Source organism: Maylandia zebra, linkage group LG11 (assembly GCF_041146795.1).
Source record: "Maylandia zebra isolate NMK-2024a linkage group LG11, Mzebra_GT3a, whole genome shotgun sequence".
Lineage (NCBI taxonomy): Eukaryota > Metazoa > Chordata > Actinopteri > Cichliformes > Cichlidae > Maylandia > Maylandia zebra.
Window position 1 is genome coordinate 21432351 of NC_135177.1, and position 27649 is coordinate 21459999.

At 42.0% G+C, this 27649-nt stretch overlaps 3 protein-coding genes across 6 annotated transcripts; 2 read left to right on the forward strand and 1 right to left on the reverse strand.

Moving 5' to 3' along the window:
• Nucleotides 1-1597: 1597 nt before the first annotated feature.
• Nucleotides 1598-4053, reverse strand: rpp38 (ribonuclease P/MRP 38 subunit). Of its 2 annotated transcripts, none has more exons than XM_014412030.3 (2): nucleotides 3937-4053; nucleotides 1598-3192 (listed from the first exon to the last, which is right to left on the reverse strand). In XM_014412030.3, exon 2 carries the CDS (start codon nucleotides 3177-3179, stop codon nucleotides 2370-2372), a length of 810 nt encoding a protein of 269 aa, XP_014267516.2. In that variant the 5' UTR covers nucleotides 3180-3192; nucleotides 3937-4053; the 3' UTR covers nucleotides 1598-2369. The 2 variants fall into 2 exon arrangements, with proteins under 2 accessions (XP_014267516.2, XP_076746113.1); XM_076889998.1 differs by having other exon boundaries at nucleotides 3845-4051.
• A 735-nt stretch (nucleotides 4054-4788) lies between these two features.
• On the forward strand, nucleotides 4789-8327 carry acbd7 (acyl-CoA binding domain containing 7). Its single transcript, XM_014412088.3, has 4 exons — nucleotides 4789-4943; nucleotides 5724-5841; nucleotides 5937-5999; nucleotides 7908-8327. Exons 1-4 carry the CDS (start codon nucleotides 4932-4934, stop codon nucleotides 7979-7981), a joined length of 267 nt encoding a protein of 88 aa, XP_014267574.1. The 5' UTR covers nucleotides 4789-4931; the 3' UTR covers nucleotides 7982-8327.
• A 1113-nt stretch (nucleotides 8328-9440) lies between these two features.
• crot (carnitine O-octanoyltransferase) lies at nucleotides 9441-27598 on the forward strand. Of its 3 annotated transcripts, none has more exons than XM_004541335.6 (17): nucleotides 9441-9765; nucleotides 10533-10658; nucleotides 17736-17860; nucleotides 17969-18150; nucleotides 18249-18373; nucleotides 18487-18595; nucleotides 21112-21205; nucleotides 21324-21449; nucleotides 21563-21664; nucleotides 21795-21878; nucleotides 21967-22074; nucleotides 23483-23613; nucleotides 23699-23822; nucleotides 25470-25548; nucleotides 26623-26716; nucleotides 26933-27052; nucleotides 27343-27598. In XM_004541335.6, exons 2-17 carry the CDS (start codon nucleotides 10544-10546, stop codon nucleotides 27461-27463), a joined length of 1839 nt encoding a protein of 612 aa, XP_004541392.2. In that variant the 5' UTR covers nucleotides 9441-9765; nucleotides 10533-10543; the 3' UTR covers nucleotides 27464-27598. The 3 variants fall into 3 exon arrangements, with proteins under 3 accessions (XP_004541392.2, XP_004541391.2, XP_076746115.1); XM_004541334.5 differs by having other exon boundaries at nucleotides 9442-9721; XM_076890000.1 differs by lacking the exon at nucleotides 9441-9765 and adding an exon at nucleotides 9824-9938.
• The last annotated feature ends 51 nt before the right edge of the window (nucleotides 27599-27649 follow it).

Genomic DNA, 27649 nt, shown 5'->3' on the forward strand with positions numbered 1-27649 from the left:
TAGTCCAGGGCATGGAGCCCAAAAAGAAAATTCGCATAAGCGAGATAGAGGGGGTGCCCGTAAAGATAACACTGCAGATTGGAGCACTTGAGCAAAATGTGCATGAACTTGAGGAAATGCAAGAGTTTCTCCTTGAACAGAACAACACCATTGTTGTTCAGCTGTCCAAGGCTGAAAGCGAGAGAAATGAACTAAAGAAACGGAATGCAGATCTCGAGAAAGCTTTGAAAACTATTCAGTGTCAAGTGGAAGAATTACAGTTTTCAAAAACCAAAAATGCTGCTGAACCTGAGGGACTTGAGACTCCTGTTGCTCAACCACCTCAGGATGAGGTTCAGGGTACTGGTATGTGGCATCGTGGTGCCAAATGCCTACTTAAAGTAGGTTTAGGTCTTGCCACAGCGGCCCTTATTGTTCCTGCAGCTTTCTGGGTCTTCTCAAAGATGTCCACCTGACGTGAATGACCCAGCTGCTCCCTGTGGCATTGTGTTTATAACTGATGCGCACCTGCGGACCACTTATGTGCACCCCTGTTTATAATCTTGTGAAAGACGCACGACAGACCTGACCATATACTCGTGTTTTTCATCATCTACTTTTATTACTACAGGTTTACCACTACAGATGGCTGCAGCTTTGCAGCTCACAGCCACACACAGTAACAACAACAACACAGCAGGACCTAGTTCAGCCTTTAAACCAGCAAGGCATGATTGCAGATTGGCGCTCAGGTGCGTCCACCTCCCCTGCTTTCCAACCACGGTCCACCAACTACACCAACCTCCGATAACTATGCAGTGCTCTCCTTTAAGTTTTATTTTGCCCCTCACCCCCCAACCAGTCGCGGCAGATGACTGCCCCTTCTTGAACCTGGTTCTGCCTCAGGTTTCTTCCTGTGAAAGGGAGTTTTTCCTGGCCACCGTTGCCCAGTGCTTGTTCATAGGGGATCATTTGATTGTTGGGGTTTATACTTTAAAATGTCATTTTATTTAAATTATTTCAGGTGAGGGGTTCACTTGATAGGGAGCACAAAAAGCTGCAAATAAAAAAAATAAAAAAAAGGTGTATTTAGCTGCAAATCAAAAATAAAAAAAAACAAATATTAAATTTCCCTACTGCTTCGTTTATTTACTTAAAAGAACAGCTTTAAATTTTGTGTGATAGTGTCATGGCCCTTGGTCAAGTGATCCAGGGTTTATCTTTTGGACTGTGTGAATCTGGTTTAATTTGTGTCCTTTGATTTAATAGTATTCATGGTTCTGTTTCTCGTCTCCCATGTGTCCATGTTGCTTTTGTATGTCGTATGTCGTGTCTCTTTAGCCGCCGCAGCAGTGGGCGGGCACATCCACATCATCCACGTCGCCGCCAACATACGTTGTATGTTTAGACCATTTATATCATTTGACATCCACAGGACATAGAGGTTCGAAAGACACTGAGTCATGCAATACCTTTAATGAGAATACTGTCAGTGAACACTGATGAGCTTCTGCTTCTTTAATGAGCCATAATTCTCATTAAAGAAGCAGGTTGGCTCATAAAGTGCTCTGTAGTTATCTAATGCAACTGCCATTTGTTTCAGGACATAACCACAATCTGTAATCAACACAGGGTTTATTGAACTGTCGGCTGTGCAGACAACATGGCACGCATGAAAAATGGGTAAGGACATTTTGTGAACACTCATAGTTGATGTCTTAATTATGGGAATAGCTACTATGTAATTGATGCTTCCTATTCTATCAGATAAGGTGCACCTTGTGTGGAAGTTAAGTTGGCTCATTTTTGCCTATGAGGTCTAAAACTTCTGCTTACATTTCAACATGAATGTACTACTACTTTCTACTTAGTACCCGAGTAATCCAGCAGAACAGCTCCAAGATGGTGGTGGTGTAAAGGCAGCCCTCTCTATGATATAGAGGAAATATATTTCATTTGAGGGTCAAATATTACAAGCTCCATTTAAAACAAACAGCACTATCAAAATACCAGGAAAAACGTAATTGCCTTTATAAAAAACAATGTGTGCAGACCAGCTTTAATTGTGGACAAATTGAAATTCAAACTTCAGTCAGACCATATTCAATTGTATAAATATGCATGAAACCAAATGCAATGCTACTAATCTGCTGAAACAATGAATGCAAACCTGAAGGTCTGAGGGTTCCCCAGATAAAAAATACTTGGCAGAAAAGTCTAAACCTTGTTCCCATAAACCTTTTTTTCTCTTTACGCTTCCAGAAATTCTTTATATAAACTATTCACATAAGTAATGTCCAGACTGAGGCTGCAAGCACTGTTCAAAAACCAAAAAATAAACAACACTGGAAACTCCTGAGCTAAACAGTCTTTAAAGTTTCTCTTTCACTTTACAGCTTTTTCTTCGGCTTCCCTTTCTTTTTCTTTGCAGGGTTAGCAACGATTCTCTTCACCTGGAGCGGCTGCAGAGTGCAGGAGGGAGACTCTGACACCTCCTCAGATTCACTTTCCAGTTTCCTTTTTTGTCCCCTTCTTTCACCACCTTCCTCCTCCTCCATGGCAACAGGTTCTTCAGGCTTAGCACCTTGCAGCCATGCCATGTCCAGTGTAGGCACTCTGGGCTTAATGGCATCGACAGTGTCGGTAAACACCCCATCATCACTAGAGGAGCACCGTCTGAACCCGAGGGCGAGCACGCTTTTCAGCCCCAGCGGCTCCGACACACTCTGGCTCAGGCGAGGCACCTGGCAGGCCGGCACTCCTCTGGTGGTGCTCAGAGCGATCAGGTGATTAGTCATGTGTTTCGGTTTGACAGACTTGCACACGAGCAGCAGTCTGAGTTCGTTTCTCTCCAGAGCCTTGGTCACCTCGTTGATGCCGATGGCCAGCTGCCGTCTGGCTGCCACATCTGTCCAGCCGTTTTTGGAGGAATCGCTCACCTGGGGAACAGGTTGTGGTGCGACATCAGGTTTTTTGCCTTTCTTTTTCCTCCATGGGCGAAACACTTTCACTTCTTTTTTCTCCAGACCCATTGAGATCAACTTATCCTTCAGAGTTTTCAGGATGAAGTGCATGTCCTCTTGGGGGAGCGGGCTCCATTTTGAGGCAAAGGGTGAAGTGAAGGAGGTCTTGGCTGGAGTCTGCTTTTTGATTTCCTTTTTAGTCGGCTTTCCGGGAGCTGCCATGACTGTTTGGAGCATAAAACAACCGACACTGTAACAAAAGAGAGAAAAACTGCTTTAGAGTCTGGCAACCAATCACTGGATACTTTATTAAGTACACCCGTTCACCTGACTGGTAATGAAGGCAATCAGATGAGTTCCCTGTACTTAACCTCCACAATCACCAGATCTCAGAGAGAGCACCTTTATGATCTGGTGGAACAGGAGAGTCACATCGTGTATGTGCAGCCACAAATGTAATGCTGTCATGTCAACATGGGTCACATGTTGATCCCCCAAGAATCTTTCATGAAGAAATAAAGCAGTTCTTAAGGCAAATGGGGGTCCAACCCAGCACAAGGAAGATGTATGAACTGGCCAGTAAATGTAAATAATTATTGATGTTAAATTAAAGCACAGAAATGCCAAAGATGAGTTAAACAGCTTACTCACATATAAAAAACGCATACCGAAATCTTTTTTATTTTCTTGTTTGTTTAAAAGGTAAAAAAGTAAAAGCAGTAAAGAGTAAACACGACTAAGAGGAATAAAGTAAATTTTAAGATGAGTGAATAAAATAGAAAAAACAAGAGCACATTTGTTAATTTTTTTTATCCATAAGTCAGACTAAACAAACAAACAAACAACGCCATTATACACTAATACGGTTAGTAACGTTTTTATTTCGCATTTCTTTAACGCACATGGAAATGTCGTTAAATTTCGGATCTTCTTCGGCTCTAATAAAAAACTTTTCGCTTCTGCGAGTGTTAAAAACAAACACAGCCGCCGTTACCTGTAGTTAAAGCAGGTAACGCATTTCTCCTCGTCTTCTTTACAGCTTCAGCACAGCTGCATGAGACACACAGGGCGCTGCCATTTTGTTTCAATTTAAATAACTTTATTTAAAAAGCCCCACAGCGCCGAACAGCGGCGAAAGGGCGACACGACAGTCAAATCATCAAAGAGTCAGCGAAGGCAGTGAAGGTGGAGTTTGAGGCGGCGAACACTGTTATCTGACACTGTAGTGTCTGATGTAGGGAAACGTGCATGAAGTCTCCTTCATGAATCCGCTGGAGTAAAAGTGCACGAGCACAGGAAATAGAAAGTAGGCTTTTCTAAACCAATTAATCAATTGGTTTAAATGCACTCAAAAGTGATTTTTTACACCAAGCAATAATATGAATAAAATGAAACATATAAAATAAAAAGGTTTATTTATTCAAATACTTCATCGTTAAGGGAAATGTGTTTCGTATAAACTGAATGTGCACGAACCAAGTAAATTTCATTTGAGCAGACTCCAATAATTGAAACATTTCACATTGTACTTGTGGAACAAAAAAATCAAATCAAATAATAATAATACACATTCACATGTAATGAAATTTTGGGCAGATTTTTAAAAAAAAAAATTTTTACATGGAGTTCTGTGTAGGAAGCATATTGTGGTAGAGGTTGTATTAATCCTGCTGAACTGATATGATTATATCTCCCTAAATTTATTACACTGTTGCAAATGACACGTCATAAAATCGACGTAGTCAGTGGACTAGGTGCCATAGTCCACCATATCGCCCCACTTTATTAAAGTCTGTGTGCGTGTGCGTGTCGCTGTGAGTGAGGGTGACAGGCAGCCAATCAGCACCTCCGCAGCTGTCTGCTCCCTCCCCCTGCAAGCCTCTGCTTGGCTCTCAATAGTGCATCGATCAGCTGTGCTGCAATTACTGCTGCTTAAAACCCTTCAGAGCAGGACATTCATCTGCGCTCCCAACCTTTACCTTTACCAAGATGACCCTCCAGGTAAAATCCTGCGTTTCTTTGCTCTTTTATTATTGTTATTATTATTTATTAGATGCTACATTATCGCGATGAACCGAACAGCGCATGCCATCTTCTGGCCGTATGAAGTCATCCATCTTTGACGGCGTGGATGAAGGAAAGTCGTGCCTAAACGCGTTAATGCTCTCGGCTCAGTGGTCCTGATGCTGCTCTTAGAATTTAAAGATGTGCTGCTTAGAAGCAGAAAATATGAAAACATGATGAAAATTCACTAGATTCAGAGTTTGTCTCTATGAGAACATGCGGAGGTAAACTGGATCTATATGCAAACATCCGCTTTTTGACCAATGGTCAGCATTCAGAGCTGGATCATTATATATTTCAGCCGCACCTCAGTAAAGAGTTAAAAGGTATTTAGGTCTTTGCGCATATTAAAAATGGTTCCTGTGGTCTATAATTATCAGTTCTGCTGTGTCCCAGATCCTTTGAAAAGCAGATTATTTGAGTAGGCACACAGGCTCTGGTCTCATATAAAAGCCCATTGTTTATCTCCAGCTTGTGCAACAATCAGTTTCCCAGGACTGCCCCGTGCCTAGAATACCACACTCACATTTCTTATTCAGTGCTTGTAACTCATTAATATGCACACTCTCGTATTCGATGTAATTACTTTACATTCCTGCTGGACTTTATTGCAAAGAGAAGAAAGCCTCCAGTCCAGTGTTTTCCCATCGCAGACACACTGCTTATGTTTTCTGAATAATTAATGGCAAACATAAAGAGTGTTCATGTCACCTGCAGGCAGAATTTGACAAGGCAGCAGAGGATGTGAAGAAGGTGAAGGCCAAGCCCACAGACGAGGAGCTGCTGTTCCTGTATGGCCTTTATAAACAGGCGGTTGTTGGAGACATTAACACTGGTAGGAACCGCTACAGAGAAACTGAATCACTCCCATAAAGAGTTCATTAAGTTCAGATTTTTTTTCCTTCTCTCTGTGTGCTTTCACAACTGTAGAGAGACCGGGAATGCTGGACCTAAAAGGAAAGGCCAAGTGGGACGCCTGGGAGTCGAGGAAAGGTAACGAGTTAGGAAAGCTTGTGATTGTTACATTTGTCCACGAGAACTAAACACTTTAACTGAAGGTGCTGGGAAAGTGATTCATTAGCAGGTTATAGATCATACAAGGATATATGAGACAGATATTTTTTGCCAAGTTTGCAGCTGGAACAGTTTTTGGTATTTGTCTGTACAAAATAAGGTAAAGGAATTGGTTCTTTTACACTACGAGCCACACACACACATTTACACTCCACTGGATGCAAGGACGCATGCAGACTGGAGGGGCTCCACCTCCTTGTTGCCTGTCTATTTAGTACTCAAAACCTGCTGAGTCCACAGGTGTAAGTCATGAGAATGAATTTTGTAAAACATGTTTATAGAGCATGAGTTCAACTGAGTTTTGCTCCTCTGCAAACATGGAGGAATCTGCTCCAAATGAGGTGTGTTCAGTGTCAACTAAGACTCACAGGAGGTAACTTTTAGGAAATTAGAAGTTAGTCATTGTCAAAACATCCAAATATTTTCACCACTTAGTTTCATCCAACATCACACGAACGTTTTAATTTTACTCACTTATTCATTGATTTTTTAAAAATGTATTTTTTAAAGTAAAATTACCCTAAAAAAATGTTGAGTTAAGTCATTTGCAGGTTAACATGATTTAGCTGCACACGAGCTGTTTCTGCAAGTCTGTGTTTAGTGTTGAGTACTTGAGAAAAAGGTGACTACACGCAGATTTTGTTGGGTTTTTTGTTGTAATAGGTTCATTTTTAGTGACATCACACTTGTGCAAAGAGTCAAAGGGTGGTGTTGAGCTCCACTCATTTCTTTGTATTTTTCTTCCAATGACTCAGACCATGTAAATGATCTTGAGCAATAGCTCTCCAGGCTTTCTGAAGGTCTTTCAAAGTTTGCCTTTGGACATTGTTTGCTCCTTTAACTCATTTTCAGTCCAGTCCTTGTACCTGACCATTTTCAGAGGAACTGTTTTATTTGTTAAGCAATTTAGCACTGAATCATTCAAGGAATAAAAAGTTACCTAACTCGAGAAACGATCGAGAGACAACTGATCAAAGTACCATTTTTAATCTTTATCTTTAGGCCCTTTGTTACTAGCAGCCTGTTGCACAAACGCATCATTTGTTCACATGTCTTTTGCTGAAGCTATGAAAAAAGCCAAAGATAACACAGTTTTTTAACAGAAGTATTCATGACACAGTTTATAATCTGGCAGCATGATAATGATCCCAAAAACACTGCACGCATATACACACAGATTTTTAAAAATCCAGTTTTTTAAAGTTTTATATCTTTACTTACACATTACCGTAAGAAAAACACAACCCAGATGCCAGCTTCCATGGTGGTGATTTATCATAATAATAATAATGGATTGGATTTATATAGCGCTTTTCAAGGCACCCAAAGCGCTTTACAATACCACTATTCATTCACTCTCACATTCACACACTGGTGGAGGCAGCTACAGGTGTAGCCACAGCTGCCCTGGGGCAGACTGACAGAAGCGAGGCTGCCATATCGCGCCATCGGCCCCTCTGGCCAACACCAGTAGGCAAGTAGGGTAAAGTGTCTTGCCCAAGGACACAACAACCAGGACAGAGCCCGGGGATCGAACCGGCGACCTTCCGGTTACAGATACGCTTCCCAACCCCCTGAGCCACGGTCGCCATCAGAACCTGTTGAGCTCATAAAAGGAAGCTTTTTAGGGTTTTTTTTAGATTTATTACCAATAAACAGACCTGATCTTATCTAAGCATCTTCATCATGAGAATCTCTCCCATAGTTTAACCAACTTTTCAGTGCTATATGGGAGAAAGGCTATGTAAGCATGTATACAAATAGGAGAAAACTCCTTTAAGACATTATTATTTAAGTCCAAATCACTCGTAATTTGAACTCTTTCAGGAATGTCCAAGGATGACGCCATGTCGGCCTATGTCACAAAGGCTAAAGAAGTCATCAGCAAGTACGGGCTGTGAGACGTCCATGAAGTGAAGAGGCAGCAGCGATGAAAACAGACTACTAATTCAGACTACTAAAACAAAGCTGCTCTTTACTTAAAAGAGCAGCTTTGCTTCCAGAGGCCATAATTCTGCAAAATAATGTGATTTTAAAAAAATGTCTTTCTATCCTTGATTTTTTGAATTACATAGCTCAATTGATTTATGCATTTTAACGATATCTATGCAGTCTTTAACATATTAATCTTTCTATATGTACTGCATACTGGACTTAGATTTGCAGCTTGAATCAAAACAGGACAATTTAAATGTTGGCAAATGTGAACAAACACGTTTTGAAGATTAAACCTTTTTCTGCACTGTTTCCTTTCTTTCATTTGTGCTTGTTTTTATTGAGAGGTTGATTTTTTTTTGCCTTCAGTTTCAGTTTAAAACAACCTGCATAAAATCTTTACACAGAGAAAGGATTTTAGGTTTTATTCATGAAGAGGCCCGACTATGGTCTGTGCAAACGATTACAGGAAGTTTTGATTGACATACAGTTATTCATACTTAAAAGAGTTGTCTTAGCTGGAACTACACCTGCAACACCTGCTTTGGTGCCAACCTAAGTGGACAACAGGTGCACTGGAGAGGCAACACCACAACCCTCAAAGTTCAAGCTGGTGGACACAGACGGTTGCTCTCTCCTCATCCTCCTTACTGGTTTCTTTCTAGTTTTTGTTTTGCTGGTGTCCTGACAGCTGCCGGCATCTTCATGGCATAGATTCAACAATTTTCTGGAAATGTTTTAAAATAAGTCAACATCACACAGTTGCTGCAGATTTCCATGATGCAAATCTCCCACTGTACCACATCCCAAAGGTGCTCTCTTGTGTTAAGACCTGCTGACTGTGGAGGCCGTTTGAGTACAGTGAACTCATTGTCACGTTCAAGAAACCAGCTTAAGATTATTTTAGTTTTGTGACACAGTCCATTATCCTGTTGATCCATGCTTTCATGTTGTTTCATTAGACCAGCCAATGTTTTTCCAATCATCTGTTGTCTAATTTTGGAGAGCCTGTGCAGACTATAAACTATAGTTTCCTCAGTTTCTTGTTTATAGCTGACAGGAGCGGCATCTCGTTTGGTGTTCTGCAGCTGAAGCTCATCTGCATTTGGAGATGCTCTTCTGCATACAGTTGTTATTGCAGTTACAGTAGAGATGGCTGTGTCGGAAAATCCCAGTAGATCTGCATTTCCTGAAACACTGAGACCAGCCCATCTGGGATCAACAACCACACCACATTCAAAATCGCTTAAATCACCTTTCCCCCTCATTCTGATGCTCGCTTTGAACTCCAGCAGCTCCTTTTGTTCACGTCAACGTCCCTTAAATGCTTTGAGGTGCAGTGTGATTGGCTGATTAGATAAACAGGTGTATCTAATAAAGTATCCGCTGAAAGGTGTGGTTTCATGTATTTTTCAGGCCTAATCTTTCCAAAGTTTTAGGTTGTTGCCACACACTGCCTGCCTGACCTCACCCTTCAAAGCCTCTTTATTATTTCACTCATAAGTAATTCAAGCCAGGGCAATTGCCCGCGCATGCGCAGTGAGCTGTTCCGGGCTGGCTTGAGTCTATGGTTTAGTGGGGTAAAGGTGAAGGGCTACAGCTGCAGTCCAGCACAACAACTGAACGGCTGCTACACCGGCTTATATAAGAAACCAAACCCGCACGTTCACAACATTTGCGCTGAAAGCCTCCAGAGCCCGCGGCAGGTGAGCAACGGGAGCTAACAGTCCAGCTTTACAGTGCAGTTAAAGTAAGCTAACGAGCTGCTCCTCAACTATTGTTTGCGTTTGCACTCGACATTAACGCCGACAGGGGCGAGACGAGCGAGTGCACCTTATCAGCTCAGTGTTACCCGGTTAATAAGTGTTTATTGTAAACAGTTTGGTCGTTTGCACTAACAGGTCTCTGCCCGAGCACGGAGAGGTAGGAGTTTAATAGTTTTAATGTGGTGCTGATAGCTGAGCTCAGGATTTGCCGAGTTTTGTTCAGAAACATGTCAAAGCTGTCACTGTGACACAGTATGCAACTGCTCATGTTTGAGACTTACACAGTGCAAGCCTTACTGTTGTTTTAAATCTGTTACCCAAGGCAATAAATAATATGAGTGTTTTAACTGGAAGTAATGATGAATGCGCTTTCAGCATTGTCAGCTTATTATCCAGGTGTTGCTGCTTTAAGTACTAGATAAGGTGGTTGTTGAAGGTAAAATGCTATGAAATGCACAGTTTAAATGTTTTACAATGATTTTTTTTTTTTAAATGTCATAAACCACAAAAGCTTCATGTGTTCAAAGCAAAACCAGTCATAATCACAGGGTCTTCAAATGGTTTATAGTGCTGTTATTTTTCAGTATTAAAACAAATATATAACTGCTTTTAAATGTATCCGCAAAAAACAAAGAATAATTAGTGTTATCAAGGTTTGTCTATTATATAAGTACCCCCACCCTGGTATATCAGTGATATAAAGCGTGGAAAGGCTCTGCTTCATATCACTGTAATGTTTCTTTTGTGACAGGGGGAAAGGAAATGGCAAATCAGCTGTCTCAGTCTCTGCCGGAGCAAACCTTTCAGTACCAAAACAGTCTGCCGCCCCTGCCTGTACCCTCACTGCAGAGCAGCCTTTCTAAGTACCTGGATGCAGGTAGGATGTCTGCTGTCATCAAGTTAGTCAGTTTCCAGGCTTTTGTAAATATTTGTCATGTGACCTTTCAGTTGTCCATATGTCGTATCTGTTTGAAACTTGTCTGTGTCATTGGTGCAGTCTGTGGTTTTCTATTAACCAGCGTTAGTGATTCTGGTCTGTGATTCTAGACACACGGTTTCTTTTTTAAAACAACATAAAATAAGATGTTAAATAAATAAATGCTCACAATTGAATTTAATTTAATGGGAAGAACACAAATTATTAACCAAAAGGTGTAGGCTGAAGCTTAATTACACCTATGCTTTTTACATTTCGTTTCACCAAAACAAACACCAAAGATGATGCAATATTAGGACTGAACTAGAACAAAAACAGTCATACTGTACCCCAGTTTTATATTTGTTTACTGCCTGATTTTTGAGCATTTTTTATTTACATAGTGAAAAATCTTTTTTGAAGTTAGTTTTCTCATTTTTTTCCTGCCCCAATTAAAAACAAACAAACATGTAAATAAAGTTTGTAAAGCATGTTGTTGCAGTGCTGAGATCCACTTACTAATTTTAAGGCATCGAGTTTTATGAATATTCTGCTGGTTTCTTCTTAATAATCAATTTATAACTCTTCTATAGTATGTAAACTGGATTAGCGTTGGTTGTGTATACGTTTGTGCAAACCTCCACACAGTAGATCATATATTTATATAGCACCACTGAACGACACAGGAAATCTTTCCTGCCTGTGGCCATCTCCCTGTACAACGCATCCACTTAACACACTGGTTACTGCTACAACTACACATGTTTCTTTTCCAGCTATTTATTTATGAGTGACTTATGTATGTATGTATGTATGTATATATATATATGTATATATTGTACTATTCTTAGTTAGCGTATTGTCTGTCTTGTCTTAATGTTGATTTATAATGGAGCACTGTAACAAAAAATAATTTCCTCCAGGGATCAATAAAGTATTCTGATTCTGATACCTATTAGGATCAATATAGCATGTGTGTTAATTTTCTTATTTAAAATGTCTTGTTTTATACATTTTTGCAATAGTTTGTTTTTAGCTCATTTATGTGAGCATTCCAGCATAATTTATAGTCAAACTGTTGGTTTCATACACTCATTAAACTTAAATTAAACTTTTAATTTGTGCACCCCTGAGCCTCTGACAATGGCTGTAAATGCTAAACAGTTATGGCAAAATGTCTGTGAAACCTGCTGAATCAAAGCTGAAGCTGTTACATCTTCATTGTTTAATTTGAAATCCACTCTTGTGGTGTGCAGAATTGTGTCATTTTCTAAAAGCTTAAGGATTTAACTGTAGCAGGAATCATGCAGGTGTTATCAGATATATGTGTGAATGTTTTAGAACAAGTTTATATGCACTCAGTCAAACCATTAGAAACACCTATAAACACACACACACATAAATATATATATAAATATATATATAAATATATGCGAGAGGAACTGACCTGAAAAATAGGATCATGGCCAAGCTTGAAACCTGGATCCCCCGTAGCCGGTTACCAAGATTACGTGAAGTTCCCTCAGAAGGTCTGCTAGATGATGTTAATGCAGCACTACGGGCAATACCTACAACCACGATTACCGACACTAACAAGCTGATCTACAATACGGCAACAGTGATCAGTGAGATGCTTGGCTACAAGTTGAACAGCGACAAGGGGCAGTACCCTCCATGGAGAAGGAGGCTAGAGGGCAAGATCAAAGTAGCACGGAGGGAGGTTAGCCAACTAACGGAGTTGCAGAAAGGTGCGACAAATAAGGTGCCTAAGAAATACAGCAAGCTGTCCATACCTGAGGCCTTGGAAACTGCCAAGCAAAGACTCACAGCCTTGGCCAGCCGAGGTACACCAGAGAGATAGAAGGCAGGAGAATAAACCAGCTGTTCTCCACAGAACCAGCAAAGGTGTACTCTCAGTGGCAAGGGAACAATAATAAGAGAACAGCACCACCAAGGCTGGAGACGGAGCAATACTGGAAGAGCATATGGGAGAAGGACGCAACCCATAACGGCAATGCTCAGTGGCTAGTGGATCTGAGGGCAGACCACAGCGACCTCCCTGAACAGGGTCCAGTAACCATCACAGTGGCAGATATCCAAGAAAGGGTCTCCAGTATGAAGAGTTGGACAGCACCAGGGCCCGACATGGTTCACGCCTACTGGCTAAAGAAGCTGACTGCACTCCACGAGCGTCTGGCAGCACAAATGAACCAGCTGCTAGTTAACGAGAGACACCCGGAATGGCTAACCGAAGGTCGGACGGTCCTGATCCCCAAGGACCCCAAGAAGGGACCGGTCCCCTCCAACTACCGACCAATAACCTGCCTCAGTACTACATGGAAGCTCCTGTCAGGCATCATATCGGCTAAGATGAACAGGCACATGGGTCAATACATGAGCGGGACACAGAAAGGAATTGGCAAGAATACCAGAGGCGCAAAACACCAGCTACTGGTAGACAGAACAATCAGCCGAGACTGCAAGACCAGACTGACCAACCTGTGCACTGCCTGGATTGATTACAAGAAGGCCTATGACTCAATGCCCCACAGCTGGATACTGGAATGCCTAGAATTGTACAAGATCAATGGGACCCTAAGAGCCTTCATCAGGAACTCAATGGGGATGTGGCGTACAACACTAGAGGCCAACTCCAAGCCCATAGCACAAGTCACCATCAAGTGCGGGATCTACCAAGGAGATGCTCTGTCCCCACTGCTGTTCTGCATAGGCCTGAACCCCCTCAGTGAGATCATTAACAAGGCTGGCTACGGATACCGACTACGGAACGGAGCAGTTGTCAGCCACCTCCTGTACATGGATGACATCAAGCTGTATGCCAAGAGTGAACGAGACATCGATTCACTGATCCACACTACCAGGCTATACAGCAATGACATTGGAATGTCGTTCGGACTGGAGAAGTGTAGTCGGATGGTAACAAAGAGAGGGAAGGTAGTCAGAACTGAGGGGATTGAACTACCAGTAGGCAACATTGCAGACATAGAGGACAGTTACAAGTACCTGGGGATCCCGCAGGCAAATGGGAACCATGAAGAGGCCGCTAGAAAGGCTGCAACCACCAAGTACCTGCAGAGGGTCAGGCAAGTCCTGAGGAGTCAGCTGAATGGTAAGAACAAGATCCAGGCCATCAACACGTACGCCCTGCCCGTGATCAGGTACCCTGCTGGGGTAATAGGCTGGCCAAAGGAGGAGATAGAAGCCACTGACATAAAGACAAGAAAGCTCCTTACCATGCACGGAGGGTTTCACCCCAAGTCCAGCACCCTGAGGCTGTACGCTAAGCGGAAGGAAGGGGGCCGGGGACTGGTGAGTGTCAGCACCACAGTCCAGGATGAGACAACGAACATCCAAGAATACATTGGGAAGATGGCCCCAACTGACCGAGTGCTCAGTGAATACCTCAGGCAGCAGAAACCCAAGAAAGAGGAGGGAGACGAGGAACCATCATGGAAGGACAGGCCCCTGCACGGTATGTACCACCGGCAGATAGAGGAGGTGGCTGATATCCAGAAATCCTACCAGTGGCTGGACAAAGCTGGACTGAAAGACAGCACAGAGGCACTAATCATGGCAGCACAAGAACAAGCTCTGAGCACAAGATCCATAGAGGCTGGGGTCTATCACACCAGGCAAGACCCCAGGTGCAGGCTGTGTAAAGATGCCCCAGAGACAATCCAGCACATAACAGCAGGGTGCAAGATGCTAGCAGGCAAGGCATACATGGAACGCCATAACCAAGTGGCCGGCATAGTGTACAGGAACATCTGTGCCGAGTATAACCTGGAAGTCCCGAGGTCAAAATGGGAGATGCCCCCAAGGGTGGTGGAGAATGACCGAGCTAAGATCCTGTGGGACTTCCAGATACAGACGGACAAAATGGTGGTGGCTAACCAACCGGACATAGTGGTGGTAGACAAACAGAAGAAGACGGCCGTAGTGATCGATGTAGCGGTTCCGAATGACAGCAATATCAGGAAGAAGGAACACGAGAAGCTGGAGAAATACCAAGGGCTCAGAGAAGAGCTCGAGAGGATGTGGAGGGTGAAGGTAATGGTGGTCCCCGTGGTAATCGGAGCACTAGGTGCGGTGACTCCCAAGCTAGGCGAGTGGCTCCAGCAGATCCCAGGAATAACATCGGAGATCTCTGTCCAGAAGAGCGCAGTCCTGGGAACAGCTAAGATACTGCGCAGGACCCTCAAGCTCCCAGGCCTCTGGTAGAGGACCCGAGCTTGAAGGATAAACCGCCCGCAGGGGCGTGCTGGGTGTTTTTTATATATATATATATATATATATATATATATATATATATGAGTATTTTCTGTATCCATCCATCCACCCAACCATTTTCCATGTTCTGTATCTGGGTTACGGGGGGCGCAATCTAAGCAGAGAGGCAGACAGACCTCCCCTCTCTCCTGACACCTTCTCCAGCTCATTTGGATGTTCCCAAGCCAACTCAGATACATAATCTGTCCAGCATGTCCTGGATCGGCCCTTGGGTCTCCCTTTTAGTGGGACATTTACAAAACACTTCACCAAGGAGTCGCAGGAGGTATGCTGGTCAGATACCTCAGTTGACTGGAGCAGCAGTCGAGTCCCTATCTGTTTTGACTTCTGCTTGGGAGTGATAAAGAAGTGGGTCTGGTTTTTCCAACAAAAGTCCCTCCAGATGTGAGAGCTGGTGGAAGAAGATGTTTTCCAAGTGTGGAGCCATTCCTCTTCAGTAATAACAATGTTCAGTCCCTTTACTCTGCGCTGTTTAGCATAGTTTGTTTCGTCCTTATTCATTGTTACAGTACTACGGTACAGCCGACTTACTAGACCATTTCTATTCCCTAAGTTATAAGCATCCATGAATATCTGGATAACATTAGGGACTTCATTTGGACACAGACCTTTAATTTTTTTGGAAAAGTAAATCACAAAGCTTCAAATATCTGTAAAAAATCATGTTTAGCCTACTTATGTTTCTGACACATCTCCTTAAAACCACACAAATGCCACCCCTTGGCAATTCAAGATATAGATGTAATACTGCAGTAAACCCACTGTCTGCATCTTATGTCTTGTAATGGTGGCTTAAAAACAGGATTATAGGCAGGCCACCTTAATAATTTGATCTCTTTTTGCAGTTTCTAATGATTGGCCACTTTCACCCACACCTAAAAGAAAAATGTCACCCACTGACTTGCTGTTTTGGAGATTTCTCCTTCTTTTTCTATCCAGCAAAGTAATGATTATGTTGGTGTGTTCAGTGGAGATAATTCTGTTGTCCTGCGTCGATCCAAATATTGATAGTATCGATACCAACGCTGGTACTGGTAACAGGTCGATGATGGCATGATTGTTGTGCATTACCATGTTGTTGTGGAAAGTAAAAATCACTGATTTACTGGTTATTAAAATGTGTCCAGAATTGCAAATTGATGTTGATTCATCTCATAAATCATGACATGCTGCACTCCACAAAATAAGCTGCCTTTGTGGGATAATTATAGCTTATTAATTATGGATCACTTGATATTGAATCGATACTAAAATTACACTAGTACTCTGAGCTCCTCATGACTGAACTCCTCACGCTGACTCAAAGTTAGAGGCAAGCCACCCTTCAGAAAAAGCTCATTTCCACCTCTTGTATGTGCAATCTCATTCTTTCGATCACTACACAGAGCTCGCTTTGCTGTCTTTGGTTTCCATCTCTACACTGGTTGTGAGGAGGATTAGAAGGACTTCCACTAATAGAAGTGGAAATTCTACAAAGCGGCCACATTTTGTTTTTGTTACTCTCTCAACCAGCTGTTTAATGTGATCAGCCTGAGCTTTTCCAGCAGTCAGCACGTATACAACTCAGTCAAACAGCTGGATTTAGGTTGGGTTTGTTTTGGGGTTTATAAAGTTCTATCTAATCTAATCTATTGCCCTGCTTTTACCTTTAACATCAGTCAGAATTTCACATTTCTGCCGATAACTCTAACCATGATTTTTCACCTTATTTTCTCAGGGTGGTCCTGCCTAAAGTTTATGGACACTTCAAACCATTTTACATCACGAGCCACATACAGCTCACTTTGATCTTATGTGGGTCAGACCTGTCAGTGTAAAGAAGTTTAACTACACATTTAATTGCTGAGATGTTTTAATATAAGACAAAGAAGAGCAATTTCAATAGTATCTGTTAGTTTTTCTACATTATGTAGAAATGCTGCTGTAGTAAATGAATGAAATCTGTCAGCAGGACTGGGCTTAAATTTAAGTTGTAAATGTAATATTTAATTACTTTGGTATAGCATGAACGCCCATGGGGTATTTCGTTATCAGTAAGAAAAGCTGTAAAACTTGTAAAAATATAGTTGAAGGTCCAAACTTTTATGTTCTTTGTGTGTTCTGTTTTATGTCCTTGACATTTTCCTAAGCCATCCAGTGGGCTAGATTGGAGTCTTTGCCCGGCCAGTTCTGGCCCCCGGGCCTTATGTTTGACACCCCTGCTTTAAACAATGTTAAAATGTTTCAGACTGACTGTCTGAAAGTAACAATGAGTCTTCAGTTTCTCTTTCATGACCAGTTTGTCTAATAACATTGATTGAAAGAGTAGCATGATTGTTTGTTTCTTTTTCCCTCCCCGCTGTCACCAAGTGATTTGATTGTTGTGATTTAGCGCTATATAAATAAAGTTGAATTAAATTGAATAGGACTTTTTCTTTGTACCAAAGGCTAAAGAAATCATTCAGTAAGATTATTAGTGTGCCGGAAGTGTGAATGAAAAACAAAGCACTCTAGCTTTGTTGGCACATTTCTGTCTCTGCATCATTTCATTTGTTTCATTTGTATATTTTCTGCTCGTTCTGCTGTAAAGTAAAACAAAACAAAACAAAGAATCCTTTGCATAAACAGGTGCGATCAGACTTGTTGTTTTTGAAAGCAGTTACTACATCAAAACAAAATGACCAGAAGCTGGCGCACTTGTTTAACAGAGGGACTAATCTTCCATGTTTTCACTTTATTGTGCTTCAGTTCGTCCATTCGCCTCTGAGAAAGACTTTAAAGCTACGAAGGAGACTGTGAGGAAATTCCAAGCGGGTGTTGGCCAGGAGCTGCACAAGAAACTCCTCCAGAGAGCCAAGACAAAGAAGAACTGGGTGTGTGTTTGAGATATAAAAGCCTTGTTTTTGTCTTTAGCGTCTCCTCTTTAGTTACAAGTGTGATGCAGTTGACTGTTTGATGTTTTTGTTTGCTTTGTCCTCCAGCTGGAAGAATGGTGGTTGGACACGGCGTATCTGGAGTTGCGCATCCCCTCTCAGCTCAATGTGAACTTTGGTGGCCCAGCACCCTACCTGGAGCACTGCTGGCCACCTGCTGAGGGAACTTACCTGCAGAGGGCCAGTATTATCACATGGCACACACTGCAGTACTGGAACCTACTTCGCACGTAAGACGAGCACACTCGCATGTATGAAAGCTGTGTTTTAGGATGTGTTGCTCTGTCTTTTTTGCATTTAAATATCTTTCCGTCACTGCTTATTTTAGAGAGAGGCTGGCTCCTCAGAAAGCAGGGAAAACGCCGTTGGACATGGACCAGTTCAGAATGCTCTTCTGCACCTGTAAAGTACCCGGAGTGAAGAAAGACACCATCCGAAACTACTTCAAGACAGGTAGAATAAATTCTGCTCTTATCTTTGCCGCAAACTTACCTGCGGCACTTTGACCCTTTTTCCTCTGCTTGCCTGTCACCCTTGTCTAACATGCATGCTCTGCTGTGTCACAGAGCGTGAGGGTCCGTGCCCCTCCCATTTGGTAGTGATGTGCCGGGGGAGGATATTCACATTTGATGCACTTTGTGATGGAGAAATCCTCACTCCTCCAGAAATTCTCAGGTAAAGATTAAACGCACTTGAGAGTAAAACCCAATTAGAAACCTTGTATCCAGACTAAACAGACTGAAGGCCTTTACACAGTTAGTGCAGCCAAAAAGCGACACAATTCTGAATGTCTCAGATTCATACTTGTTGTGTAGCGTATATACAAACAGAAGTGTTGAGTTTTTAGATGTTTCAGGATGTCAGGGGGGCAATTTTATCTCAGAGCCAGAGCAGCATTTAGCTGTGTGTCTGAGATAAAATAGTATTATTGCACTATGTGTACTTTCAGCTTTGAACTGTGAGCACAGTGTTCTGATTGGTCAGATCTATGTATTCACATGTAAAACATCTGAAAAATCAAGTTTGGTTCAAAATGAAAAGCCATATTAAGAATTAGTGAATCCAAAAAATAATTTTTATGCACAAAATATTTGCTCATATTTTACATATCCAGCATTTGTAAGCCTCAACAGAACCAGTAGCAAAAGAAAGAGGACATAACTCTTTCTTTAGGAAAGAGTTAAAAAATAAAAAATAATAACAATATTATAAATCTTGTTGACCAGTATTCCACTACGTAGCCCAAAGAGCTCTTCTGCCTCAGCTGAGGAGCAGGGAGGCTGTGGTCACATTTGGATAACACATCAGCTTGCTTCTGTCTTTGCATCCCTCCTACAGAGAGGGAACAGAGAGTTGCAAAGATGCATGAAATATTTTAGTAGAAGTATTTATGACACTCTGTATTTATGTAGAAGTAAACAAGTAGAACTATTAAAGAAAAGCACCTCATCATCAGAAAATTTCTACTGTTTTTTATTTATCGTCTTGATGCATTCTCAATCATCCAGGAAAGTAAATCTCCAAAAGTTGATTCTGTTCTTCTGGACGTAGCGTTTTGTGGGAGAAACATTTCGTCACTCATCCAAGTGACTTCTTCAGTCTCAGCTGACTGCAGGTTTCCCCAAATCTTATAAACAGTACATTTGCATAATGACTGAAACCAGCACCACTGAGGAACAATGGGCTGTGAGGTCAGTTCCTTAATCTTAATTATGCAAATTCTCATGACCATTGATCAACAACCACTGATCAAAGACCACTGATCAATGGCCATGAGTACCATTCATAGAGAGTTGGGGAATGGCTGCAATCACAGCATTGTAAGATGGTGAAAGATGTACCATTAGGTCCCCTCCTCGATTCAGAGATGGTCTTTCCCTTTACACGTAAATGGCCTCCTTGACTCCGCGCAAAAAACCAGCGTTCCTCCCTGTCCAGGATGTGTACATCCTCATCCTTGAAAGAGTATCCACTGGCCTGTAGGTGTAAATAGACTGCCGAGTCCTGGCCTGACGAGGTAGCTCTGAGCTACCTAAGATTAAGGAACTGACCTCCCAGCCCATTGTCCCTCAGTGGACTGGTTTCAGTCATTATGCCAATGTACTGTTTATAAGATTGGGGAAACCAGAAGTGACTTGGATGAGTGACAAAATGTTTCTCCCACAAAACACTACGTCCAGATGAACAGAATCAACTTTTGGAGGTTATTTATTTATTTATTTATTTTTACCACTGTAAGAAAAGGCTTTAAGGTGCAGTAAGGGGGGGGAAAAAAAGCACACGAAACCTGAAATTATGCTACCAATTTTCCTTCTTCATATGCTACAGATTTACAGCATAGTGTACTTGTACAGTGTGTCCACCAGGGGGCTGTTTCACATGCATAACATATAAAACATGGACAGAACCATTGTGATGTCACCCACTGGGTTTGGAATTTAGCACTGGTTTGGTTTTTCGAGTCAGAGGTTATAGTACGGATGCTAAGGGCTAGTATCGGACTTACCCAAACTGAGGCACAGACTTCTTGGATGATCAGTATCACACAGCGAGCAGTAATATTAGTTAGAGAATCTATTTAAAATGTTCCAAAAAAAGAAAATAATTTTTTTCCATTTGATTATATAGCACCAATCCACACCAACGTTTGACTTAAGGTGCTTTTATATTGAAATAAGTCTCAACTATCAGTTGATGCCCTTTGAGGAAGCACTTGGCAACAGTTGTGACCTCCAGCAGAACCAGGCGAGCTGAAAAACGTAGCCCCTTTAGTCACACGCAGCAGACTAGTGCTTGTTTGGATGAACCAATCAGCTTTCTTGATGCGTTGGTCAGCGCAACACGCTGCTGAGATAAGTTAGGGGTGTATACCATTTCCTTTCTGCTTCAGTTTCAAGAAGATCCCCCGTATGCAGGAGGTTCATTTCATTTCATTTAGGCTGAAGTCTGTTTATGTTTAGTGTTGTTTGGCTTTTTTCAGGTTACATAAAACATACAGAAGTCTAAAATATTTATTTTGTCTGTTTTACATATTAAAGTGTTTTATTTTTGTTCATCATTATGGGAAGCAGTCCACACTCATCGCCTAATCATCCATTCATTTTCCTCCAGATGTCCTGTATAATTTGGTTAAAGCTGCAGAGTGAAGAGCAAACAAGGCTGATGCAGCATGTGTTTGTTTACCTTTTCAGGCAGCTGAGCTATGTGAAGGAGCGCTGTGACTCAGAGCCTGAGGGAGACGGCGTGGCTGTGCTCACCTCAGAGGAGAGGACTCGCTGGGCGAAGGTAGGGGCGCTCATGTTTGGAGGACTTAAAAAAAAAAAAAGTGAATATAGTTTGTGAAGAAGGTATCATGTTACTGTGGCGTATCTCATGATTAGCGCTTTGTTTACTTTCACTGCAGGCCAGAGAGCATCTTATAAGCATCGATCCACACAATAACACCATCCTAGAGACCATCCAGAGCAGCTTGTTCGTCATTTCTCTGGATGAAGTGAAACCCTACTCTACCCCAGAGAACTACTCAAATGTACGGACTGCGCAGATCTAAAATATGACTCGCTATTTAAATCATGAGAAAGAGTTGTGTCTGATTTACTTGTTTATTTATTTTCTTTCCAAATTTTGTACTTTTGAGTTCAGATGACTGCAGAAGCTCTCACCGGCAACCCCACCATCCGCTGGGGTGACAAATCGTACAACTCAGTCGTGTTCTCAGATGGCACGTTCGGATCCAATTGTGATGTGAGTGTGCTTGTTCGTACAAAGCTGCGCTGAGGTTCAAGATGATTGTACTCATTGATTTGCCAGTGAAACATGCAGTCCAACCAAAATCAGCTGTTTTAATACCTTAAAAACTCGACTTGTTTCGCAGCATGCGCCGTATGATGCTATGGTGCTGGTGTCTATGTGCTGGTATTTGGACCAGCAGCTCAAAGCTACAGAGGGCAAATGGAAGGTAAACACTTGACGGTGCACATCGTGTCAAACATTTCCTGACTATTCTTTTCATTTTTCTGACACACATGCATGTCTGGGATTTTCAGGGCTCAGATGCAGTCAGACTGGTGTCCTTCCCCGAGGAGCTGGTGTTCACTATGGATGAAAAAGTCATTGGCGATATCAGTCATGCCAAAAAGCAATACATCGAGTCGGTGAGCTATCGTTAATCCCAAATGAAACCTCAGAAAACCCCTGATGACACTGAATAGGCTGTCTTGAAATAGGCAAAATAGGCACGTTTCCATGAACTTGCTGGAAAACACATAATTCTGTCAAGGAAAGACGTGAAAACACATTTACAGAAACCTCGTAGAATAGAATAGCATAGAAAAGCCACTTTAAGGTCATTCAGAAGTTATATCAGAGCAAAAATTCAGTGCTTTTACTCGTCATCAGACTGCACAACATGAGTCTAACATAAAATAAATAAATATAAATCTAAAGATATGAAATATAAAAAAAGGATCTAGAATATAGTCATGTAAGAATATAATAAAATGTTTTATCTTTATATATGGATAAAATATTATTAGGTACTAGTGTACTATGAAGGAAGTTCAACACCTAAAACCCCACACGGAGATGACGGTTATAACAACAGTCATCAGTAACTTTCTCTTTTAAGCTAGGCTTTCCGCTCTGAGCGCGCTCACATAAAAAAAGGGGCTTTTCACACGTCATGTGACTCCTCTTTCAACCCACACAAAATGATCCCTTTGAGAACCGCCCGCTTCGATCAGATACATTATCAGAGGATGGTAATAAAAGGGTAAAAAAATACAGTAAAATGCAACACTTGCAGATTAATGCTGGTGAAAATCCTCAATGAAAAAATGTTTCAGTTTGTTTTAATGCTCCTGGTGCTGCTGTTTATTTGTGACATGACAGCTACAGATTACAGATATGAAACTTGATTAGAGACGTGGAAATCACTTCAGTTTGGTGTAGATCAAAGTGAAATGAATTTTATTGATTGAACAGCTTTTCATGTTGTGTGTCCTCTGTTCTTAGCCGCAGATTAGAGTCAAGTGTGATAACCTTTATACATTTCAGTGATTGTCTTAAAGTCAGGTTTCAGCGACAGTGTGATGCACAGTTTGAACTGCTGTGTCTTTAAAGCGGGGTGTAATTCTTGATGTTATTATGGTACAGTTTAACAAGCTGCACATATAAAAACCTGAGAAAACACACGCACACAGGACACTCCTCTGAACAGCCTAATAGTACGAGAGTGGATGTTGTTGAGCTGTTCCTGCTGTGGTGAAACTAAAATCCTCCATAGATTAACTGCAAACACTGAATCTGTGATGCAAGGTTAGGATTGAAATTTGAAAAAAGTCACATTTGAAAAGGTGTGCAGCCTTTTTTTCACTGATTTTATTTTCCTGCAGAAGAAAATCTGATTGAGTTAAACTCCATGTGGCTGAACAACGAAAACATATTAGAAGCACAGCGGAAACATAAGATGGGAAATTGATTATTTGCAGGCGTCATCAGTCATGCTGACGTTTGCTGTGTGGTCCAGAGCATTTAACCATTCGTTCTCTCTCGGTTTTCCAGGCACAAGACCTCCAGGTTGTGTGCTATGCTTTCACAGCATTTGGTAAATCTACCATCAAACAGAAGAAGCTCCATCCAGACACTTTTGTTCAGCTGGCGATGCAGCTGGCCTACTACAGACTGCACAAGAAGTAAGCTGTGGTTAAGCACACACTTTTATTATCATTATTGTCAGTGACATTCGTGGCCCTGAAGGTGTCCTCTTTCCTCTTACAGGCCAGGAAGTTGTTATGAGACGGCAATGACGCGCAAATTTTATCACGGCAGGACTGAGACGATGCGCCCCTGCACCCAGGAGGCTGTGAATTGGTGTAAAACCATGATGGACCCCACATGCAATGTGAGTGTGTGACAGTATTTGGGAAAATCACAGAAGAGCTGGGGCCCGTTCTTCGTACCTCACTAAGTAGGTTAGCCGGATTAGATTGTTGACGATTTCGCGTGATCCTGGATCAGTCGGTTCCCCGAAGCTCATCCGGGACTTGCTGTCATAGCAACAGAGCCGTAAGCGTAAACCTGCTCGGGAGCAGGTTTACTTTATGTAAACAGGATTAGATCGCGGCCACGCAGGTATGTCCGCGTCATCATACGAAAGCAACAGCGACATTCCGCCACCGTTTCACCACAAATAAATAACATCAATGTAACTGAAGATAATGCAGCACTTGATCCTTTTATTGATGTCACACAGATACATACAGGTCATTTCCTAAAAAAGGGAAATGTACTATTAACATTCTATTACATGTATGTGATTATTACAGATGTAATTCATATTTCAGAGTAGTAATTGTAAATTACTTTGTGTAATCAAGATGAGAGACCACGGCTATAAAAGCCAAGGTGGATTTGGGAAGCCTGTCGCAGCCATGTCCTGTCCGTATACGCGAGCAACCCATTGCGGAAGGTGCAAGATTGATAAGGAGAGTCCTCAGAATTCAGCATATATTGCGGGACAGACAGGATCCTTTAGCTCAGCGCGACAGTGTGCTCATAGAGAGATATCGATTTTCCCGTGAGGATATTATTTACTTAACCAACTTGTTGACGAGGGGGTGCAGGACCACCACCTGTCTTTTGTTGCTCTGCCCTTTTCTTGGTTGCTGTTATAAACAAACAGATTATTCCAGGGTCTCTTTCCAAGAGACGAAAAGCAATATAAGTGATAAATATTACCATTCTATAGAATATTCTTATATTTCACTTTTACTTGTTCCCATGTTCTAGTGGGTCCTGTTGTGGCTCTAATGTGAAAGAGGATATAATATAACAATATAATATAATGTAATATAATATTGGATAATATAGTGTAATATAATAAATCTACCCTACCGCCTACTGGTGTTGGCCAGAGGGGCCGATGGCGCGATATGGCAGCCTCGCTTCTGTCAGTCTGCCCCAGGGCAGCTGTGGCTACAACTGTAGCTGCCTCCACCAGTGTGTGAATGTGAGAGTGAATGAATAGTGGCATTGTAAAGCGCTTTGGGTGCCTTGAAAAGCGCTATATAAATCCAATATATTATTATTATTATTATTAAATTACTTACGAGTTTAATTTGTCAGCAACTTTCTGCCAGCCCTCTCTCCTTGCTTTTGCAGCCTTTGCAGTGTTCCCTTGCGTTCTGATTAAACTCTGAAACTCCTGAAATCCCTCACTCAGGAGTTCTTGCTCTGCTGCCGAAAAATACCGAGCCGAGCGCACTCCTTCGACATTTTCGCCGACCAATCAGAGGGTTGCCGATCAATGTTTCTACTATCGATGCGTAGCCCCTTTTACGACACCCAGTGATGTCACATTACTGCGTCCAGCTGTACTAATCGTCAACGGAAGGTGTGTTCGGAGAACCGGATTAGCGAGCTCACGGTTAGCGCGATGGTTTGATCTTGGATGTGTCATTTGATCTTGGATGTAGTGAGCGACGTACGAAGAACGGGCCCCAGGAGAGAAGAAGCAATCTCATATTCGACTTAAATGTTTTCCTCTCAGGATGGTGTCAGGAGGAAGGCCATGCTGCAAGCCTTCAGTAGACACAACAACCTGATGGCTGAAGCACAGGAAGGACAAGGTTAGTTCACTTTGTGATTCCTGCTTCGTGCTTTTTCCTGACTACACTTGGCCCTGGCTGTCCCGTTTTAGTCTCAGATATGAGGTGCAGCTACAAGCAGTGTGCAGAATAGAGATGTAGGGCCAAAGTATCATCAATAAAACAATGACTTTGATCACTGGTAGTTTTGTTTCTGATATTAAACTTGTTGGCTTAATTTTTGTTCGCCTGATTGAGCAAAACGGAGCTGCTACACCCCCCACTGGACTCTTCTGAGCCAGTAAAAATCTGCTTTAGTTCAACATCTACATTCATCTGTTGTACAAAATCGTTTAGCCCGTCAGCTTCCCTATGTAGGACTTTTTTTTTTTTTTATTGTCACATCACATGTGCAGGTACATTGGTACAGCACATGTGAGTGAAATTCTTGTGTGCGAGCTTCACAAGCAACAGAGTTGTGCAAAATACAATAATGTAAACAAGCAAAATACAAGAATGGCTACATCTGAAACTAATAAATATATGTACAATATATAATAGTATATGCATTTCTGGATGTGTATACTAAATATTTTTCTACGTGTGTGTGTGTGTGTGTGTGTGTGTGTGTGTGTGTACACATATTTTGCAAATTAAATAGAGTAAACAATAAATAAAATATATAAAATAAAATATACAGAGTTGAATATGTGCAAAACAGTGGCGTTACTGTACAGTATGGAGTGCATAATGTTAAAGTTCCAGTAGTGAAGCTGAGGTGTCTATGAAGTGTTCAGCAGTCTGATGGCCTGATGGAAAAAGCTGTCTCTCAGTCTGCTGGTACGGGACCGGATGCTGCAGAACCTCCTTCCTGATGGAAGTAGTCTGAACAGTTTATGGCTGGGGTGACTGGAGTCCTTGATGATCCTCCCTGCTTTCCTCAGGCACCGCTTCCTGTAGATGTCTTGGAGGGAGGGAAGCTCACCTCCAATTATCCGTTCAGAGCACGGATAATTGCGGGCTGAACCAAGGCTTCTGACATCACAAAGAACCATATTTGTAGTCTCTTTGAGTTTTTATGCCCTACTTCATGCGGTCGTGTGATATTGTTGCCAGGTTTTGACAGGCATCTTCTGGGGCTGTATCTTATTGCCAAGGAGGAGGGACGTCCAACCCCAGAATTATTTATGGATCCCCTTTACACAAAGAGGTACGCCACCCAGAGCTGATTTATCGCATGAAAGCAGTAAATTAAATTTCTGCTCTACTAGTTTATAATGTATGATCTATTGGAAATAATTTAATTAAATATTAAATCCTAGAATGTTACAGTGCAGTATCCAGAAATCTGCTTCTCCAGAGTAGCTGCTGCAGAGCAAAGGCAGTGCATTAGGTTTCTGTCTGTGACTGTTGTTTGTGTCTGCAGTGGCGGTGGGGGTAACTTCGTGCTGTCATCCAGTCTGGTGGGCTACACTACAGTTCTCGGGGCTGTGGCTCCCATGGTGCACTATGGCTACGGCTTCTTTTACCGCATCAGGGATGACAGGTGAGCACATGAAACGGGCTTTCACTGACCTGAAAACCTGTGTGTGGGTTTTTGGTGAACCTGTGCTGCATATGTGAGATTTGCCAGTTCTGTAGAATTTATTAAAAGCAAGCTAAGGATGTATACACTTACTGGACACTTTATTAGGTACACCTTGCAAATACTGTGTTGCACCCAGGTTTACCTGCACAACTGTCTTAATTCTTCATGACAGACTCAACAAGGTTCTGGAAACATTCCTCTGAGATTTTCAGTAGCTGTATTCAGATCTCCGCTCCTCTTTTTTCTAGGATTGTGATCTCCATGTCAGCGTGGAAATCCTGCCATGAGACTGATGCTCCATCACTGTTCAGTAGCTTCAGTAGCTGCCTGCATGAGATGCTCCACTTAGCCACCACTTCTCAGCTATAAACCTACTTAAGCGGGGAAACGGGATAATTTAATGACTCCTGTTTCAACCCACACAAAATGATCCCTTTGAGAACCGCCCGCTTCAATAGATGCATTATCAAAGGATGGTAATAAAAGGGTAAAAAAAAAAAAAAATACAGTAAGATGCAACACTTGCAGATTAATGCTGGTGAAAATCCTTAATCA

Coding starts and splice junctions, on each gene's coding strand:
- crot (XM_004541335.6), top strand. CDS start 10,544: ATGGCAAATCAGCTGTCTCAGTCTCTGCCGGAGCAAACCTTTCAGTAC. Junction 21,879..21,966: donor CTACAGAGGGCAAATGGAAG/GTAAACACTTGA, acceptor TGGGATTTTCAG/GGCTCAGATGCAGTCAGACT. Junction 23,614..23,698: donor TACTACAGACTGCACAAGAA/GTAAGCTGTGGT, acceptor TTCCTCTTACAG/GCCAGGAAGTTGTTATGAGA.
- acbd7 (XM_014412088.3), top strand. Junction 5,842..5,936: donor TGTTGGAGACATTAACACTG/GTAGGAACCGCT, acceptor TCACAACTGTAG/AGAGACCGGGAATGCTGGAC. Junction 6,000..7,907: donor CGCCTGGGAGTCGAGGAAAG/GTAACGAGTTAG, acceptor GAACTCTTTCAG/GAATGTCCAAGGATGACGCC.
- rpp38 (XM_014412030.3), bottom strand. CDS start 3,179: ATGCTCCAAACAGTCATGGCAGCTCCCGGAAAGCCGACTAAAAAGGAA.